This window comes from Nylanderia fulva, unplaced genomic scaffold, assembly GCF_048542155.1.
Source record: "Nylanderia fulva isolate GAGA-0341 unplaced genomic scaffold, ASM4854215v1 Scaffold26, whole genome shotgun sequence".
NCBI lineage: Eukaryota > Metazoa > Arthropoda > Insecta > Hymenoptera > Formicidae > Nylanderia > Nylanderia fulva.
The window spans coordinates 684018-706312 of record NW_028190325.1 but is presented as its reverse complement, the minus strand read 5'-3'; the positions used below and the strand labels follow the sequence as shown (position 1 = coordinate 706312).

The 22295-nt window shown below is 27.6% G+C and overlaps 2 protein-coding genes across 6 annotated transcripts; one reads left to right on the top strand and one right to left on the bottom strand.

Moving 5' to 3' along the window:
* Window positions 1-87: 87 nt before the first annotated feature.
* Window positions 88-11489, top strand: LOC114938994 (putative multidrug resistance-associated protein lethal(2)03659). 3 transcript variants are annotated; one of them, XM_085483618.1, is made up of 13 exons: window positions 88-812; window positions 1948-2051; window positions 2109-2366; window positions 2902-3157; window positions 3309-3483; window positions 4048-4204; window positions 6342-6544; window positions 6895-7535; window positions 7772-8454; window positions 8612-8826; window positions 9278-10359; window positions 10969-11076; window positions 11280-11489. In XM_085483618.1, exons 2-13 carry the CDS (start codon window positions 1975-1977, stop codon window positions 11313-11315), a joined length of 3891 nt encoding a protein of 1296 aa, XP_085339744.1. In that variant the 5' UTR covers window positions 88-812; window positions 1948-1974; the 3' UTR covers window positions 11316-11489. The 3 variants fall into 3 exon arrangements, with proteins under 3 accessions (XP_085339744.1, XP_085339746.1, XP_085339745.1); XM_085483619.1 differs by lacking the exon at window positions 88-812 and adding an exon at window positions 1346-1833; XM_085483620.1 differs by lacking the exons at window positions 10969-11076; window positions 11280-11489 and adding an exon at window positions 10710-10925.
* On the bottom strand, window positions 10955-22240 carry LOC114938983 (maltase A2). Of its 3 annotated transcripts, none has more exons than XM_029313191.2 (8): window positions 21759-22240; window positions 19118-19263; window positions 18557-18761; window positions 17241-17377; window positions 15727-15920; window positions 14283-15288; window positions 13736-14004; window positions 10955-13463 (listed from the first exon to the last, which is right to left on the bottom strand). In XM_029313191.2, exons 2-8 carry the CDS (start codon window positions 19217-19219, stop codon window positions 13238-13240), a joined length of 2139 nt encoding a protein of 712 aa, XP_029169024.1. In that variant the 5' UTR covers window positions 19220-19263; window positions 21759-22240; the 3' UTR covers window positions 10955-13237. The 3 variants fall into 3 exon arrangements, with proteins under 3 accessions (XP_029169024.1, XP_029169023.1, XP_029169025.1); XM_029313190.2 differs by having other exon boundaries at window positions 19118-19221; XM_029313192.2 differs by having other exon boundaries at window positions 15727-15908; window positions 19118-19221.
* Between the last annotated feature and the right edge of the window lie 55 nt (window positions 22241-22295).

Genomic DNA, 22295 nt, shown 5'->3' with positions numbered 1-22295 from the left:
TATATACTTACACGCATCATTGTCTCACTTTGTTTTGGTCAATCACGTGAACGGTTTAAATTTTGATCACGGGATTTCGGGATGTATCGGGCTTTTTCAGATCGACAACGAAGGCCTGCCTGTGCGGCCCGAGAGAAATTCGCACAGATCACTTGCTAATCTTCATGTCTCGAAGAGCGCATCGCAATACATAGTCGCGTATAATCGTAATAAATCAGTATTATACAAGGATCAAGTCATTCTAGTTTATTTGAATCAAACTCTCTCATACCATCGCGCCCGTACTGCTGCATTAAATAAAAACTAAAAGCCTGTGCTTCAGCTCGCATCGCCCGTGGAGATTTAAAATTATACCCGGGACTTTACACGCGAGAAGATTCACGAAACAATACGATATCTAACTATTAAGATATTCAGTGCAGAATTAATTAATAATTAATATTATAAATACTATAGTATATATCTATCAAATAAAATTCATAAAATTATATTTTAAAGGAAATATTTAGTTGTTAATAATACATATATTTTCTAGAACTTAATGATAGAATTTAAATAAATTAATATAAATATACATATATTGTCTTTTCATATACATATCATGAAAGTGAATAAAGATAAGATATACTACAAATAAGAATATTACGTTTGAAGACGGTTATACATCAGATAAAATGCATAAAATGAAAATATCAACCCATATCTTCCAAGAATAGTGATAAAGAGAAACGTGCTATCAGCAAATTCATATTCATTGGGAACACCAGACTAATCGAGAAATGCCGGAGCGTCTCGCACTTTGAATACATAAGGTGAGTCTAACAAAGTATTATAAACCGATATCTCATAAATTATTAGATAAAAATATTTTATTCAAGTGGTGATTTTTTTACGAAGAGATCATTTAAATGTGCCAATTAAATTTTTAACTAAATCTTTTCCCATTTTGAAAGAAATTAAAAAACTGTACTTTTTTGACATTTTACTGATCCTTAAATGTTTGATGTGTATTTGTTTTAGATTTTGTCATTAAATATATACTATATCTTTTTTGAAAATATAAATAATTGAATTTATTGTAATTTGTTGTTGTATATATCACTATACACAACAAGAGGAAGTAGTACATTTTGATATAATTATATGCGCGTATTCTTAGATGCTCAATTTAATAAACAATCGATTAAACATATTGGATTTGTTTATTAATGTCTGTTTTACTCTAATATTCAAAAATACAAAAATTTGATCTGGAAGTATTTTAAAAATCAAATATTTTATTTCTTACAATAAAATGAGAATAAAACAGAAAATACGAACTGTTTGTATTATAATGACGCGCCATCCATATGTTATTCAATATATAATAAAATTTTGCATATAAATTAAATATACAAACTTTTTTCTTTGCATTCAAACATTCGTAGTTGCAAGTCTAAAATTATTTAAGAATTGATAAAGAGAGATGAAATTCCTGTTCGATATTATAACAATTATACTGAAGGAAAAGAGGTAGCGTATACAAATAAAAATATCAATAAAGAGGCATCAATATTTGTACAAGAAACTGAACATAATCAGTAGGAATAAAATCATATAATAGTACTCCTAATTAAGTATAGTTTTCGAGTTTAATTACAACGTGTATATTGCTCAATTAACTTTGCTTGTGATAAGAAATATCTATAGTAGGATATAGATAGGATATTAAATGTGTGATAACGTGTCATTATGATAGACTTAAAGTGCAGTGCATACCAGTGATAAGTTATTTCTTTGTTTTTATGTTAAAAATTCAGCAAAATTCGGTAAAAAGATGTGGTATAAAAGTATGTAAGTTAATAATTTTATAATATAATTATATATTGTACCTATAAGAAAATATATAAATCACAATACGAATAAGGTGTACCATTTGTTATATTATTTATTACTTTTGTGTGGCAGTAATATTTTGTGTTCGCTGGGACTATAATGAACAACAACAATCAAAGAAAATATCCAAACCATCCACGACAAAATGCGAATTTAATTTCTTTTCTCACTTTTTGGTAAGTAATCACAAATTATGTTCATGAAAAGTATTCTGAAACTAAATTAATACATAGGTGGACTCGAAAAATTTTTCGAATTGGCTATAAAAGGGATTTGAAAGAGACAGATATTTATACCACCCTTACACAAGACCAAACTAGTCATTTAGGCAAGCTCATAAGCAAAGCTTGGGAAAAAGAAGTAGAGTCGTGCGCTAAAAAAGATAATGGCTCTAAATGTAAGCCACAATTACTCAGAGTGTTATTCCACTGTTTTGGAAAATCATTGTTATTAATTGGATTAGTACAAGCAGTAATGGAATTAATTTTAAGGTATGTTCATTTCTTAATAAATAAAAACAGATAATTTATATTAATTCGTATTATTTAAATTCTGCAATTACATCTTATATTATTAAAAAAATTAAATTTTGATTTTAACTTCTTTTTCTTTTAAAATAAAAAATTTTTTTTTTTTAAATAATAATATATGGAATACATCATAAATTACATAAAGATAATTTTGTGCAACCGGCGCGCGAAAAGTCGCTCTTTCCGCACATGATGGAATTTTAGAAAGGGCTCCCTTTCCACGCATCAGTCACATAAAATATCGTAGCCAACATGTGCGGGTCGTAAATCGGCCGAGAGTGCGGATTATCACACTCGGCTTCGCCTCGTGCGCCAAACTTTCGCACTCTCGGCCGATTTACGATCCTCCGCACTTGTTAGTTAATATACTATTGTAATAATTATATAAAAAATCTATATATAATTAATATACTAATATAGTGTATAGAAATAAATTATATAAATATAAATTAATCTGGCGCATAAAATATGTTTTCACAACCATGTTATATTGTAGAATATGTCAGCCATTGTTACTTGCTACATTGTTGCGCTATTTTTCAAGCGATAAAAAAAAATGGAATAACGAAGTGTATTACAATGCAGTCGGTATAATTCTATTGTCTATTCTGGATCCTATTCTTCTACATCATTCTATGCAACATATTATGCATATAGGATTGAAAATCAAAATAGCATGTACTGCATTATTGTATAAAAAAATATTGAAACTCTCTCCTTCTGTGCTAGATAATGAGACCTCTGTTGGACAGGTATATATAAATCAAGTACATAAATTTTTAAAACAGTACCAAAATAGCGTAAACTAGAGAACAAAATAAAATCTCGACATAAATAATTAATCTAAATAATTATTATATAAATCTGAATTATATAATTTCATTTTATACACTTCATTTTTAGATGGTAAATTTTCTGAGTAGTGATATTACCAGATTGGAAGCATCCATGTGGGATCTACATTACGTTTGGATGGTGCCTATTCAAGTCATATTGATTACGTATATTACATTTTCCGAAATTGGATGGGCAGCAGTTGTGGGAATGTCAGTATTTTTATTATTTATTCCACTTCAAGGTAAATCTTTTATCGAAAGTTTTCAAATCAAAGACAAATTCGTAATAAATTCAAAATAAAATTAATTTACTTATCATTAATATTATGATTTTTGGTCTGTTTTATTGTAATTAAATTACACATAAAAATCGAATAAAATTGTTTAAAAAGTGCGATTAAATTTTCATTTTTCGTTAATCGAAATTGCCAAATTTTAAAAATACAATTAGAACCTATTACGAGCAGATTGAAAATATAATTGTGTAAATCGAATATGTATATATATTTATTTTTATATATTTATATTTTTAATAAAATAGTAGTACTTATATATTAGATTTGTTTGCAAATTTGTTTATATTTTTGTTACGTTAATACATTCTTCAAAAACTTGTTTAATTTAACAATTTAATCACATATTTCTGTTAATGTCTGGTTATAAAAAATATGTAATTAATTTATATTTTTACTAGAATTCTATTATACTTATATTATATTTCAGTAATGTTTCGGTAATATTTTCTTATTTGATGAACATAATATAATATTATGATAGTATATATTAAATAGCATATATCATTTTAGCGCTTTTTGCAAAAAAAGTCACACCTTTAACGCTTAAATCAGCAGAAAGATCAGATGCGAGGCTTAGATTGATGAATCAAATAATCACCGGAATACAAGTAATTAAAATGTACGTTTGGGAACTTCCTTTTTATAATCTCGTGGATAAAGCAAGAAAGTAAGTACGCATTAAAATTTCTTAATAACATAACATTTAAGATAAATTTAAATCAATATTAAAAAAATCAAATGCTGCTTAATTAAGTTTAAAAAATTATGAATTTTATTCAATTCATTTTTATACTCGACTAAAACCTACATTTATTAAATCCGGATAAATATTCTTTGTCATCATTATTTTATTTTTAAAAAGATAATCTTTATGTAAATATTATCAACACATTATAGGTTTAAATTATAAATGTATTAAACTGTTAAAAAGAAAAATACTTTCAATATATTGTTTCCTTCAAGTAATCAATTCGTTTCTTTTAAATAGAAATGTTATTAATTGTCATAGTTTTAAAATTATGGATCGTAATTTGTCACTACCGCATTTAAACAAATTCATATTCAAATAATGAATCGGGCCCGACGAAAGCAACTCTTATTCTATTTTTTCAATTAAATTAATATACCCCATACGTCTATCATACTGCGCGGCTGACGCACGACTGATTCTCGTGCGGGGTATCGCGAGCAGTGTTGTTAGCAGTGTTGTTAGACGGGCTAGGTTTTTTCGCGCATGCGCATTGAATGTAGTATTAATGAAGTAGTCACTCGCATGAAATGGGGTCCTGATTTCCCTCTCTGTTTAATTTTTCTTAAATTATTGAAAATTTTTTAAAATAATTAATGAATCGTATAATTTTTATTATAAATGTAATAAATTTAATTAAAAATGTTAAATATAAACATACAATAAACAAATAATGAAATTATAAAATATATACATATACGTGTACCTATGTTATAACATACGTAAATTACGAGTTTAGTTTTTATTTATACAATTTATAATTTAAATTATTGATTAATTTTAATATACATAAATTACAATAATACACTTTTATATTACATATATTGTAATAATTTATTTATTTTTACGTACGTTAAATTATCTGTTTCCTGCGATTCCGCCAAAACTCCGTGGTCCAGGGTCTTGGTCCATAGTTGCGCGCGCAAACATCATACGTTACTGTAGTCGTCATGGTTACGTCACGGTCATACGCGCATGCGCGAAAAAACCTAGCCCGTCTAACAACCAGTGTTGTTTATATTTTATAATTTCATTATTTGTTTATTGTATGTTTATATTTAACATTTTTAATTAAATTTATTACATTTATAATAAAAATTATACGATTCATTAATTATTTTAAAAAATTTTCAATAATTTAAGAAAAATTAAACAGAGAGGGAAATCAGGACCCCATTTCATGCGAGTGACTACTTCATTAATACTACATTCAATGCGCATGCGCGAAAAAACCTAGCCCGTCTAACAACACTGATCGCGAGCGCGGGACCGATGGTCACATGTCGAGTGGTCACATGATCAATTAGTCTACTAGTCACGTGACCTCGGTTTCGCACTCGCAATAGAATCGCATCTCGCACGAGAATCAGTCGCGCGTGAACCGCGCAGCGTGATAGATATATGGGGTATAGAGTCTCGCGCGAGTATTATTTCTTCGTTCGTATTTTCTGTTCAAGATTTAAATATTAAATTTTTATGCATAATTAATTAATATATTCTTTATGCATTGATTGCAATAATAATTTTTGTATGCATGCGTCGCAATTTTTAAGATTTTATTATCAAAAAATAATATAACTTTGCCTTGCGTGCATAATTATATAGAGTTAGATTAAACAAAATGATACACACATATATACATATATACATATATATATATATATACTACATAAATAGAGTATTTATTTAGCAGATTTGTTATTACAGTAGAAAGTTACAAGTAAAAGTAATTGTGTCGATTCATAAATCAAACTCAGTTTTGTTATCAAATATAATTATGATAGCAAATTATTGTTAGTATATGCATGCATTTTTTATAAAGGGAATCAAAGGCAATAAGGAATCTTTATGATATATTTAATATCATCAACAAATTAAGCTTTAGATTATAAATGCATTAAGAAATAGAAGAAAAACCTCAATATTTTCTCCTTCAAGTAATCAATTTGTATCTCTTAAATAGAAACATTACTAATTGTGACAGTTTCGAAGTTTTGACTCATATAATTAGTCATGACCGAATTTAATTAAACTGTCAAAACTTTATAATTTTCAGGCATGAGATGAGCGTAATAAAAAAAAATTCTATTTTAAGACAATTATCTATTTCTCTCGATTGTTGTGTACCGCGACTCAGTCTCTTCATTACAATACTGACCTACATTTTATTTGGAAATTATATTAATCCCGAAAAAGTATACTTAGTAACAGCATATTATAACGTTTTACGAAATTCAATGATGTATGGATTCTCATTTGGTAAGATTATTGGCAAAATAGAAAATAAATATTTTTTATTTAAAATGACATGTTTGTTTTAGATACTAAAAGCTATTAGAAATATCATAAAATAAAAAAAATATTAATAATATAGTACAGAAAAATACAAGAAAATAAACTCATAAATTTTTACTAAAAATCTTATTTTATTTACCTATAAATTATAACTAATAGTAATTTTATTTAACAAAACACATCAAAAGAGGAATTAATATATATGATAAATATTAAATTACGTACAATTAAAGATAGAAAAAAGTTAGTTAAAAAAATTAAGAATTTCTCACAGGGAAATTAAAAAGAGATATTTTAATCATAGTATTCCATAGGTGTACAGAACATAGTACAGGCACAGGTTTGTATTCGCCGTTTGCAAAAGTTTATGATGCACACTGAGATCATTAAAAAAGAAGAAAACCCACATGAGACGATTAAAGAATTGTTTGCACTTCGTATAATCAACGTTAACGCTAAATGGCATAGTGATAATAAGGAGTATACGTTGCATAACGTGAATTTAACTGTACTTCCTGGAAGCTTTGTGGCTATTATTGGTCAAGTAGGTTCAGGCAAGAGTAGCCTGTTGCAAGCGATACTTCAGGAATTGCCCTTGATAAACGGAAGCATCGAAAGACGTGGCAGAATAAATTACATTAGTCAACAACCATGGATTTTTGCGTCTACCGTGAAGCAAAATATTCTGTTTGGACAAACGATGGACAAGTCACGTTACAATAAAGTAATCAAAGTCTGCCAAATGGAATCAGACATAGACTTGTTTCCTCGGGGTGACTGCACTATTGTAGGCGATAGAGGCATAAATCTGAGTGGTGGCCAACGCGCTAGAGTCAATTTAGCACGAGCAATTTACAAAGACGCCGATATTTATCTCCTGGACGATCCCCTATCTGCCGTGGATTCGCACGTTAGCAGGCGCCTTGTTGATGACTGTATCTGCAGCTTCCTAAAGGTAAAAATCATAAGATAAAATATAATTGATAGTTTAGTAACAATTTTTCAATTATTAGAACCTTCAAGTTTCATAAAATGGCTACAAGATTTATAGAATTATTCAATAGATACTCAATAGATACTTTAATAGATAGATAAGAAGAAAAATTGTACGTTTTATTAACCGCATCTAACTCTTAATAGTTCATTTTTTATTAGTTAGATATTAAAAAATTTTTATTTATTATTAATTAGGGAAAAACGAGAATTCTAGTAACGCATCAACTGCAATTCTTACAACTCGTTGATAAGATTATCGTGATGAATAATGGTAGTATCGAGCAAATAGGTACTTTCGATGAGCTTCAAGCATTAGACCTCGACTTTATGAGGCTATTAAAGACGACAGATGCAGAATGTAAAGAAGATAAAATTGAACAGATTGATAAACAGTATCAAAACTCAATAGAAAATGAAATAAAGGTCGATGGAGAAACTTCAAATGTCTCGTTGGACGAAACACGTGAAGCAACAATGAAAGGTCGCGTGGATTTCAAACTGGTTTTTGATTACTTCAAAGCGAGTAAAAAACCTTTTATGTTAGCTCTGATGATGCTAATTTTCATATTAAACCAGGCAGTAGGCCGTGGTAGTGATTACTTTGTTGCATTCTGGGTGAACGTGGAATCGAATTCATGGTATAAAATTAACAATTCCACGGAGTTTTTATGGAGTGGTCCATTATCTCGTGATTATATGATGTACATATACATTATTATGATAGTGATGATTATATTACTATGGCTATTCCAAACAATCACATACTTTACCGTATGCATGTGGTCATCAGTAAATCTACACTCCGCCATGTTTCGCAGCATTTTGCGCGCTACTATGTACTTCTACAATATAAATCCGACTGGCCGTATATTAAATAGGTAAATACAGATAAAAATAACGGTTGATAAAGCTCTCTTTTTTAATTACAGAAAATATTTTTTATTAATTTTTGACACTTGACATATTGTGTAACAAATTGATAATAATTATCTAATTTAATTTGAAAAAGTAAAACATTGTTGTTATTTTAATTAGGTTTGCTAGAGATATTAATATTGTCGATTTAATGGTATCGATATGCATATTCGACGCCATAGTAATCGGACTTAACGCAATCATAATAATAATCATGATCGTAGCGATTACTCCGTGGCTGGCAATACCCTCTCTTCTTTGTATCTGTGGCTTTATCTTTTTACGTATGATATACATCCGTACATGTCGTAGTATTAAACGCCTCGATGGGACAAGTAAGTCAACTATATGCAATACTTATAAAATATAGACAATATTTATAATCGACAAGTAATTATAAATTTATATAATTATGGAGCCTTAATTAAACAATTGATCTTGTTATTGAATAGATTATAAATATTTATTTTAAAAAATATATAAATTAAAATATATTTAAATAAATGAAGGAAGGATTATACAGACGCTATATATAAGAATAATAATTTAATTTTTTATTAAATTAGATTTTATATTTAATTAAAAAAGTATAATTTGAGTAATGATTTGGCGCGAGGCACTGTTGTATCTCTTGATTATTTACAAAACAGGCTACAGCGCAAAATTTAAACAGACGCATACATATTTATACATATTCTTTAAATAAAGTTGACTATGAATATTGTCCATATATAATAAATTATTATAAATCAGAATAATTTAATAAAATAAAAAATAATTATTTAGCGCGTTCGCCGATCTTCGATCATATCACTGCATCTCTGCAAGGATTAACAACAATCAGAGCTTTCAATGCAGAAAATATATTGATGGCAGACTTATGCAGTCATCAAGATCTCCATTCGTCTACCTGTTATCTCTTCCTAGCCACATCTCGAACTTTTGGCTTCTATATCGATATGATCTGTCAGATTTATATTGGAATAATAATTATAGTTTTCACGGTCTTCGAAGATTTAGCAGTAGTTGGAAACATCGGTTTGACGATCACACAGATCATGTCGTTGACATACATGTTACAGTGGGGAATTAGACAATCGGCTGAACTAGAAAGCCAATTGACCTCAATAGAGAGAATTCTTGAGTATAGCCAATTGGAAGAAGAGCCGATGATCGATAGTAAACCGACAGATACCAAACTGCCCGACAATTGGCCAACAAAAGGCAATGTAGAATTTAAAAATGTAAATTTAAAATACAATCATCAAGGTGACTACATGCTTAGAGATATTAGTTTCACTGTCCTACCGAAAGAAAAGATCGGTATCGTCGGCAGAACCGGCGCAGGAAAATCATCTCTGATTAACGCTCTCTTTCGTCTGGCCTGTGTAGAAGGAGAGATTCATATAGATGATATATCCACTAGCACGATTGCCTTGCATAATTTCCGATCAAAAATCAGTATTATTCCTCAGGAACCATTCTTATTTAGTAGCAGTTTACGTCGAAATCTCGATCCCTTTGATCAGTATTCCGACGCTATTTTGTGGCAAGCTCTTCAAGATGTTGAATTAAAAGAGATAATCTCAGAGATGGCAGGCGGATTGAATACGAAAATATCCGAAGGAGGATCAAATTTCAGCGTAGGCCAAAGACAATTATTTTGCCTCGCGCGCGCTATTATCAAGGATAATAAAATTATGATACTGGATGAAGCGACTGCTAACATTGATCCTTACACGGACTCCCTTATACAACAGACAGTTAAAACAAAATTTATAAACTGCACTGTATTGACTATAGCTCACAGATTGAATACTATTATGGATAGCGATAGAATATTTGTCATGGATGCTGGACGTCTTGTGGTAAGTATAAGTTGAAGAATTAAAACATAATTTCAATAATTTTAGCAATACAATTTTAATTTAATTTTACCATTTTCCGTTCTCTAGTCTAAAAGACTCTGTATTTTTTGAGGAAATGATAGATAAAACTTAAAATACTATCAGAGTTGACGCACCGGCTAATGACACATTCTTATTAGGATTTTTTGCAAACATTTTTCTTCGGCGAAACATTTAGACATCTATAATTTTCAAGTTATAAAAGTGATTGAAAAAAAAAGAATTTTTCGTAAACTAAATTTTGTAGAGTTAAAAAGTTAACTATTAGATTCGAATTTTAAAAAGAAACTACATTTTTCTGTTAATTTTAGATGATTTAGTTGGGCGTATGCAGTTTGCTTTCTTAAAATTTTATTTTAATTCTTTATTACATCTGATGACAAAATTTGAACTTATAAAAAATGATGATCGTCCTCAATATTTTGTTATGGAAAAATGGTTTCTTAATGTTTTCAAGAATTTGTTATCAATAAATGATGCGCTGATTCCATTGCAGAATACTCAATCTGTATGTACGCACATATATTTAAATAAAGAATATGATTAAAAAATGCGATTTTTCGATTGCAGGAATGTGACCATCCATATATTCTTTTACAACAAAAAGGATATTTTTATAATATGATACAGCAGACTGGTTCGGCGATGGCTGAAAATCTTATCGACATAGCTACAAAAGTAAGCAAATAGTTAATTTAAAATAACAAAAGTATAATTATCATAAAATACACAATATCCACAGTTAAATACTTCACTTATTTCATTCTGAAATAATAATTATTTATTATATTTATCAGAAAAAATCTCAAGTTTAATTTTTTTTATAAATTTCGTATTTTTTTATAAATTTTGCTCTCTTAACAAATTTTGATTCTTTACAGAGTTTCTATGAAAAGGATACGTCGCTGTCTAGATGATATCAATTTTCAATTATGTGTCAAATTTACCAAAATAATATTTCGTCACACATATTCAATGACTGATAAAATTATCGGTACAACAAATACAGCATACATTTCAATACAATCAAATATAATATACATTTTATATTAATAAAATAATAAAATTATTTTTTATGATTTTCTCTTATATTTTATATTCTGTTAGACTTATTTTCTTTTGTACCCATCATGTTCTCAATTTTATATTGCTTTTTAGAAAACCTATAATATAAAAAGAAAAATGTTGGCGTAATAAATAATAAAATATATAAAAATAAAATTTTATATGTAAAAAATAAAACAAGTAAATATTTAAAATAAATTAATACAATTGTCGCTCGTATATTGAAAACAAAGTGATAAATATAAGGCCAACTTATCGAGCTGAATATTCGAGATGTTCAGTCAACTACCATTTATTACATGTATAAATTATAAAACTACAGTCATTATATTAAAACTGACGCAAATTACAATCATTCTATAAACGTTTCGACCGCACGCGGTCTTCTTCAGTATAATTATTGAAATATAAATTCTTACAATTCACATAATATCGAAATTTAATTATAGTTATTCAGAATCAAGAGTTTTTGAGCAATTAACGCGTGTTTCAATCCGTCCTGTCCAACAATGTATTGTACATATGCACAAGTAAATATTTATTAAAAAATTTCCGATTAATAACTTTGACTTTGACATATATTATTAAGAACACGATTTTGAGAATAATTTTCAAAACGTTTTGCCGCTATTTATTGTTTATTAAAAAGTTTTAGTATTACGTTATATTATTACAAACTGTGTTTACTGGAAATAAATAATAAATGTCATGAAATGATCAAAATGTCATTATGTTATTTTTTTATTAGTTAAAAATTTTAAATGACTTACTATTGACGTCAAATAAACAACACCTTGGTGCCTGGGTTGTTATTGGGTTATATCTATAGAATTTCAATGTATATATAGACACAATCACATCAAATCGTTTTTATTCACATAATATAGATAATATGCATAAAAATTTATTTATTAAGAGAAGCTTAATGTTATGATATAATTATTGATCATAATCCAATTTATATAGACACATATATTATTTATATTATAGTCATAGTAATTTAATGGTTATCTTTTTTAATTGCTTTTTAATTTTTTAATTTTAGTATTACATCTTTGTATAATTAAAAAATTGAAAAATTAAATTTTGGTTATTATTCATTTTAACGAATACAACATTTATATGATTATTAGATAATCTTTATTTCAAACTTCACTTTTAACATCGATTTTGACCCTTGTAAACTTATCAATATTTTTGATCTTAAACAGTCTTTACTCTTCTTTGAAAAATTATAATATAAAGTATAAAAATATATTTCTCTACTTTTATTTTAATACGTTTTTTTTACCTGGATTTAACTATAAGTTTTTGCGCAAAGCGAGATCTACTTTATATAGATGATCAATGTTTGAAATCGATCCCTTACGTGATTATTGAATGACGGAATAATCTGCAAGAGTCAAAATCAACATAAAAGGGCAATAAAAATCATACAAATAAAAATCATACAAGTGTCATAGTAGTTTAAAAAAAGCAAAATCCGTTTGCATACAAATTTGCACAAAAAAACAAAAAATATTCTTATTTTTGTGAATTATGATCCATACTTTAATCTTTTTAATTATTTATAATACAAGTTATTTTATTCTAAAATTGTATAGAAAAGAATTTATAAAAATTTTATAGAAATATATTCCGTTGTAACAGCAGGTATATCTATACTTTTTTAATTGAAACAACACTGGTAATTATTTTACACAATAAAAATAAAAATAAAAATTTAATATAACATATCATTAAGCAATATATTTCTTAATCAAAACATATTTTCTCATTTATCCAATTTTATAACAAATGCTTCTCCGGGTGGGACGATAAGTTCTTTGAAGTACACATCTCGATTCATTCTGTAAGTTGGTCCTACAACAACATGACCACCGTAATAAAGGAATGATAAATCCTTCATGCGCGTCTTGTTGCCAAAATTTGCAACAAATACATAAGAATTTCTTCGTGGATACCATCGCTCAATGACGATCATTTCATCTTCAATATATCTAAACAAAACAACATAAAACTATACATATTTCTGCTAACAATATACATATACAATATACATATTAATACAAAATAAATCAGAAAATTTGAAAAAGATATGAAATTTGTACAATTCAAAATAAAAATAACAAAAGTATTATATATATAATCACATGCAAGCATATAATAGATTTTTCAAATACATTAAATCATTATTGTATACTCTAGTCATGAGATTATGCGTTAACTTAAAAAAAATGTAAAGCCCAAAAATTCAGGTAAAACATTTTACCTAACATCACAGTTCACTTTAATTTGACCTTCTCTTAACACAGCTTTAACGTAAATCGATGTTGTTTCTGTTCTAAGTCTTGCCATTTCTTTAATAGTGCCTGTCAAACTAGTTTCTATGGGTTTCTCAGCTTCCGGCAACCAGGGATTAATTCCTAAGGATGAAAAACTACTACTACCGGAACTGTCCTTATTCCAATACATAGGAACTAGATTGTGCACGTGCGCCAAATCTTTGTGATCCTGACACTCGCAATCTTCGATACCTATCTGAATGAATAAAGAACATAAGATAATTATTTTTTTCTCTAATAATTTCTTCCTATTAAATCTTCCAAAAATTGCATTTACTGAAATGTCAAATTGCTAATAATTGTATATACATAACCGCGAAATAATACGTATGTAATAATTATTAGTAAAATACTAAAATAATATTATTTTCATTATATTACGAATATGGATTATATATTGATGTTTACTAGATAATACACAAAATGGAATTCTTATAATTGCATGGCAATGCCGCTAGAAATAAATATAAATACCTCATCTCCGTAGAATATACTGGGTGTTCCAGGTAGCATCATATTAAGAAGAGAAGCCGCCATGGTAGCGTTCTTCATGGTTATAGTAGAGGCTACTCTATTAGTGTCCACGCCGCCTATAGACCAATGGATCCACGGGTAAGCAGGCTTATCGAAGAGTGTACCCTTCGTGACTTGCTCTATTTGTGCCTTCATATCCTTCGTACTATTCGTCAAACGAAGAGTCACATCAAGTAAATTTATCCTGGTTAGGATGGAGTTCCTTGCAGCGGTGGAGGTAGCGGCTTCCAAGGCTTTTATATGACAAATAAAAATGTTGTTCGAATATAGAAGAGATTTCCAGTATCTAAGACTGCTTACGAATGTGTCTTTATCAACGTAATGTTCCAATCCCTGTAGATAGAAGCCATTCACTCCTTTGGACTGCCAAAATTCGATAGCCTCGCTGATGGGATGTTTTTGTTGAGGATTTGTAGGTTGATTATTCGACGAGTCTACATCTCTTCTCGCCTTCTTCAACGGTGGTGGTACGGATAATAAGACATCACGAATGATTTCGACTGATGTAGACGGTGCGGATGGCTCGCGAATTTCATCATTCGCGATATCTCGCCTATTTCGAAGCTGTTCAGTTTCATTCACTTTCGAGCTAAACGTCGCTTGATTACTCAAATTCTTTATGAACGGATATAAAGGCAAATCCAAGACTATACTCATGTTCCTCTTTTGTATTTCGCGCACGAGAACAGAAAAATCTTCTATCGTACCCAGGTGTTTATTCACGCTCATCATATTACTGATATCCGAGTAATGTTCTGGATAATGCGATGCCGGAAATATCGAATTCAATCGAATAGCTCGCACCCCAAGTTCTTTTAAATAATCTAGCCGCATAACTATTCCACGCAGATCGCCGACTCCATCTCCTTTTATCGAATCTTGAAAGGACGCAGGAAATATCTCGTAAAAAGTGCTGCCTTGCCACCATTCCATCGGAGGATCACATCTAGTACAGATATTTTTTATCATGTTATATTTTTATTGTACCAACGATTTTATCATACCATTTTTTATTTCACCAAATTATTCATTGGAAAAACAATATTGAGTCATATATTTATTCTTTATCTACCTACCCAGATAGCCACAGTAATTATTATAACATCATTTTGATGTCAAAATGCATCATTTGCCATCAAATGCTATCTGGGTATTAAATATATAATCACAAATGTTTTATATGTGGAGCAAAATTGCTTAAATATATGTATAAGTGAGCAAAAAAACAACAAGAATTTTTATATCATACAAATGAGACATTTAAAATGATGAATTTGAAAATTATAAAAAAATTCACAATTGTTAAAAAGAATATTTTATTGCGATAATCTTTATTGTTTTCCCGATTATTCGTGGATAATGTACATAATATATTGACACATACTTCTTAGGCATCGTAGCAATAATGCCAATAACGAGAGCAGTGCATCCGATCAATACTGACATTAACGTCCAGTAGCATGTCTTTCGTATCAATGACCAATTCCACTTCATAAAGCGATAGTCTTTAGGCGGCTTCGGTACCATTAATTGAATCCCAACGAGCGATGGCTTACCACCGTTCTCCTGGTTGTAAAACTAAACAGTTACAGCATGAGTACATACGGCGATGTTAGCAAGCAGCAAGCGATGAATTAGTACACATCAGTGAAACCGTTGGAAAGATCAGAAAATCCTCTTGCCCTCTTATCAAATTCATTCCAATCACAATGCGAGATAGCAGGGCATATAAATCAAAATTGTGGGAGAAAGGCAAAAAGAAATAGGGTGGCATCTGCAAACATATCTGCATCTTTTCTAAGCGTATGACAAAGTGTCAATTCTAGGGTGACCAGAAATCCCAATTTTTATATTCTTTATGAAAAATCTTCAGAGTTTTTACAGATTTCTTTAGATTTTTATCCTGATTTTTTTATATTTACAATCTGCGATTAAGAAATTAAATGTAGGTCCTATTTTATACATGCCACCTATTTATTAAAAATATAAATTTTAATTAAATGTAAATTATTCCAGACTATAAACACTCGAAATAATAACTATGTTGCTCCTGATCTTATTATATTTATATTTAAAAAATAATATTAACAAATATTATTAAAAACATAATGCTTTAGTTTTACCTATGACGCCCATACGATCCTCTCTAATTATTAGCCTAGTTCCATATATGGTCACCCTAGTCATTTTATATTGAGATTGTATGCATATAAGCAACTAAAGTGACAAATCGATGCTCAAGATAACGATTTAACTGTACATAAAGAAACATATTGTGTGTGTGTGTGTGTGTGTACGTGATTGTAGCTTTGTATTATAAACGCAATCACGACGCGACATGATCGTTCACGAGTGATGTATTTGACAAAGTATTCCTTATCCATGCCAGGCGAATGTAACAGATGTAATGCGTGAAAGAACATTGATTTTCTTTCCTTTTGTGAAACAGAAACGAAATTCGTGAATCTTGCAATAATAAACATTCAATATGTTAAGCACAACAGGCACATACGAAATACATATAAATAGGATAAGGTAATGCGTTGCTACAACCGACAAGTGGATAATTTTATACAAAAAAATATATCAAAAAACGCAAAGTATAATTTTTCTATTTAATTTTAATTTTTTTTTTATTTTTAATTTATTTCTGGAAATTGAAACATATTAGTAATATATATTGTTTTAATTTGTTTATTAAAAATAAAGAAATAGAATTACCTAGTTTTTAAATAGCAGGTATATTGTATAGTCATCCTAAGTATTCCTTACATAAAATCAACATTTGTCATTTTATTCAATTTCTTTTCTAATGAATCTTTTCTTCACACTAATTTCTATTATATCTATGAATTGAAGACTTTATAAAAAATATAAAATTATTTTTTTAATGCTTACCAAAGCTTGAGCATCCGGTGCAAGATGCTGGTAGGCAGTATTCAATTGTGTCAACAATTGTGTGCAAACAGGTTCGTTAGTATCACTACTGCTACCACTGCTTGTGGATTCCACCATGGGATCGCGTGAACTTGGTTCTGAAATATTCGATATGATACTTATGCCAATAAGAATAATTAATTCGCAAAAGTAATTCTATATAAAATAGATCGAAGTTCAAAAATTTTAAAAGAAATTATTTATTAGATATACTATAAGTGATAAAAATTTAACAACATTAAATTAAATGCATCAATGAAAGCTAGAACAGCAGAATTTGTAAATGATATATATTTTAAATTAAATGTATATACCATTTAAAAGTATAAAAATTATATTAGTACTACATACACACACACACAACACACACATTCATTATATTTTTTAAGCTTTTAATTTTATGTAAATATATAATTTATTATAATGAAAATATATAATTTATTATAATTTACTTTTCATTGTTTGTAAGTTTGTACATTTTTGTTGGTTCGTTGTTCCTTATTCATAATGTTTTATTTTATTCCGCAGAACTGCATTAAAAATTCCATCTAATTCTTTATTTATATAAAAAATTGTCGAGATAATTATCTCACAATTTTTTTTCTATCCTCATTTTTTTTATATAAGAATTTATTTATATTTTCTTTCATTTTTTTGTAAAATTAAATTTTAATTTACTTGAATTAAATAACAAAAGAAAAATGCAAAATAGTTTATACATATAAATTTGGATGAAGTAAAATATTCTTTCAAATTAAGTAACTGTAAGACTGAGTGCACAAAGATGACAGTCCGCATGTAGTGTCATCAGTCAGAATTAATCATCGCTTAAATTGAAATTAAATCCTATCAAAGCACTTTAACAAACAAGCGTCAACGTTATATAGCAACGATTATATAAACTCTTTAGCTCAAGAATGTATTTGTTATTAATAAACATAAACAAAGAGAAAATTTTGCCGACGTAAAAACGTGAATATATTTTCAGTGATATATATAAATGTTGTTTTAAATATTTTTTAAGAAAATATGTACGTATTATATAAATCTTTGAATTAACTTACATATATTTCTCTTTTATCATTTTTGTACAATTATATATATATAATAGTAATGTAAAATTATATACGTAAAATTTTTTAAATATAAATGTGATAATAAATAATCATATAAATAGTGATAAATACATAAATAACATTATTAAAAATTATAAATTAGTTATATAATTTAAATATGCTGAATGTGCACATACATTAAAATAATTAAGAGAAACATACCATCATTTAACGGTTTACTCGAACTATTTACTATATTCATGAAATTAAGTCCATCTTCTGTATTAATATTCTCCAGTCTTGGTGTGGATATCTCTAATGAAGCATCTTCTAAAGTATTAAATATTGGCGTCAACTGTGGAGTTTTATCCGTTTGAATAGGTGGTGGACTTGGTGTTAATAAAGGACAATCAGACGCTTCTTCATCCTATTGAAAAATTAAATACATCGAATAAAATTCTTACAACAAACTTTTTATAAAATAAATTGTTTCCTTTTCTCTGATTTTTACAAATCGTGAAACAATATACTTAATGTATTACGATGTCTATATAATTACATTATTTTCTAAATATTATGTAAATTAGCTAACAATAAGACAAAATATCAATGATAAATAATTAATAGCGACTTAAACAAAAAAATTCTGTCAAGAAAAAAAATCGTTCCTAAAATTAAAAAATCTATCATACACAATACAATAATATATATTGTCTATGTAGAGTACATTAAAAATTATTAAAATAAGATTATAATAGAATAAAATTGTAATAATAAACATACCTGTTGATCTTGATTTATAAATAATTCTTGTGAATTCGGAGATGGTGAAAGCTCAACTGATATAGCTACTGACAAAAGATCTTCAGGCTTCTGGATACTCATCTCTGTTATAAATATTACATTTGTATAATATTTATATAATTTTTCTAAAAAGCGCATAAGCCTATAAATATATAACACGTACACTTTTCCTCACATACATAAATTTATTTCGAAAGAAATAAATATATGAAAAGTTCATTTTATTTCAATATATTATTTGAATATGTTATATATAAATTAAATAAATAAGATTTATTTTTTTTTAATAAAAATTCTGTGTATACAAATGTACAGATAAATTAATCAAGAATACAATTTATAATTTGAGCTAAATAATAAACAAAAATAAAATAAAAGTATTTTTCTTCGATTTTTTGATAAACTTCGCATATTATTAAAAAGAAATCCGTAAAATAAGATATACCGAAATGTATTTCTGATATTGTCAATATTGAATATTATGCGTTTACATAATGTGTAAGCCATTTCTATTTTTAATTCACAAATATTACGACATACAAATATTATGCTCATACAATAATATTCTACGTAGATTATATGTACAATAATAGAAAATACATTATTTTATATGTGTATATACATATGTAAAATATCAATTATAGAATAACATAAAAAATTATAGCAAAAAATTGTAATAGTGTACAATAATAATATTAATTATTATACATACTAATTAGCATATAAATTTTATTACATATAATAATGAGATACAATTCTTAATAAATAAACTTTAATAATCTTAATGTTCCTTCTACTAATATAGGCTTTTAACAGACAAAAATATATTTTGTAAATATTACGAATTAAGTATTTAAAGTCTCTTCAAACTAGCTTTATTTAGCAAAATGTTCAATAATGAGCATCTTATATATATTTTACATATTTACAGCTGTGATTTACACTGAAAATCGAAATACGTGAGCAAGCTATTTTAAGTCAACGACAAACCAAGATACGGTATATAGTGTTTCGCACAAAATCACACGCAGCAAAAAAAGTCACGTGCAATAATGAGGTAAATTGTGCAATATATAAGCCGGCCAGTTGCAAATACCTCAGATTTCGAATTCTTTAATAATACACAGTCGAACCAATTCAGTCTTAATAGGCTTCATAATAAAATTAATTCGTAACTTAATTATATAAAAAAAATATTTTTATTTTTGTTCTATATGTCCTATAATTATTACGATGCAAAGGAATCAAAAAATGTACGATTAAGATGAACATTTTCGTCCTTTTAATTGCAAAACAACTTTTCACGTACAATGATATTTTATTAAAAAAGAAACCAATATTACTGATCAATGGGATTAGTTGATTGCACCGATAGTACCAACTGGTTTAATATTTTATAAAATATATTATTATAAATATCTCTGTTTATAAATATTGATACAATATATATATATATATATATATATATATATATATACAAATATTTAAATAATATACACATTTATATTCACTTTTTATTTATCTAAAAAATAATTTTAATATAATATTGAAATATAATAATAGAAAAATTAAATTCTATGCTTAATTTTTATATGTACATTTTAATTACGCACTTTTTATATATAGTATTATTTTTGTAGAAGAAGTAATAAATATAACTGATTAAATATATATTAAAGTAATTAATTTTTGTAATAATTTTTTGAATAATAAAATATATATTATACAATATAGTATTTTTTGTATAATATTTTGAGTAAATGCGTAAACTTGGCATCTTTTTATTTTTTCTTTTTTAAAAAGTAAGTTTTTATTTGTCTTGACTTAAAATGGCTTGTAATTATCTATTATTTAAAGGGATATTTTTAACATATTCTAATCTTGAACAGTGCTTTTTATAACTTAAGAAACTGCAAACTGCACAATAATATTGCAATCGTATACTAATATGTATATTAATAACTAATATAACAATGTCAATAAAACAAAACTCATAAACGTTGCGAAAAAAAATAATTAAAATTGTAACAATCTATAGATAATTTAAAAAGAAACGATTTTTTGGACCTTAAAAATAATGTTTTTAAAAATAAAGTTTAGAAACATATAATTACAGTATCTAAACTCGTTTAAGGAAAATCTAAAATTTTGAATATACATATATATATATATATATATATGTGTGTATATTTTATTTTCTCAATATTCTTAATCATTAACATTTTCTGTTAATGCACACACTAACTATATTTAAAAAAATTAAAAGGTTTAAAACTATTTATTAAAACTACTGAGAGAGAGAGAAACTGTTATTAAAATTTTCTTACAATTAATTGAATAATTATTATTTATTATAATGTAATAATAAAGTATACATCTAATAATTAATTATTAATTAGGAAAATCCGATATTTTTTCAATCTTATCTTTCAAATCTATATTTTTAAAAGCTGAAATTCAAAATATAAGAATAAAACAAATTTGTTCATACAACTCGTTCTAACGTTAACACATAGTAGATATTCGGATTTTTTCGGAGCAAGTTTTATATAGATTTGTATACATCTATATATATATATTTTTTAAAGAAAAATTTTTCGTATTGTTTCAATAGACATACCTATGTCTCAATAGACGTGACGGTGACAGATCGATGAGCTCGACCGAGCTCTGACGAAGAAGCTTCGTGAAAAAAATATCGTAAACCCCAAACCCAAAGAGACACTTATTATTAGATATATCTTATTACTTAGGTATCTCACTCATTGTTGAATACTTTATTTATGCGTATTACGCTTGAGGCTACGTGAAAAATTTACTACCCGATTTACGACCCTTTTCACAATCGCGACCTTGGCAAGAAGTACACACAACAATAATGTTTGCAGGAATAATTATCATTGACAAAAGCAAAGAGAACAACGATGTCAAATTGGTGACTATACTGCCATCGTCGTCATACTGCCTCTTATATCCTTAGAAGACGACAGTCGAGAGAGAACCGCGTACCTCACTGTATTATATTTAGCAATGCAATATCGTTTCGTGTTCCCCTGTTGACTGACTATCCCATCCTACCGTCTGTTCAGCCGACTGACGCCTTCCTTTCTACGATTCTGCGCTTTAACAGCGATGCAACACGCGCGTGCGATGTGTC

Coding starts and splice junctions, on each gene's coding strand:
- LOC114938994 (XM_085483618.1), top strand. CDS start 1,975: ATGAACAACAACAATCAAAGAAAATATCCAAACCATCCACGACAAAAT. Junction 2,367..2,901: donor GTAATGGAATTAATTTTAAG/GTATGTTCATTT, acceptor GTTATATTGTAG/AATATGTCAGCCATTGTTAC. Junction 3,158..3,308: donor ATGAGACCTCTGTTGGACAG/GTATATATAAAT, acceptor CTTCATTTTTAG/ATGGTAAATTTTCTGAGTAG.
- LOC114938983 (XM_029313191.2), bottom strand. CDS start 19,219: ATGAGTATCCAGAAGCCTGAAGATCTTTTGTCAGTAGCTATATCAGTT. Junction 17,378..18,556: donor GAGTAAACCGTTAAATGATG/GTATGTTTCTCT, acceptor CGAATATTTCAG/AACCAAGTTCACGCGATCCC. Junction 14,005..14,282: donor GTATATTCTACGGAGATGAG/GTATTTATATTT, acceptor TTATTCATTCAG/ATAGGTATCGAAGATTGCGA.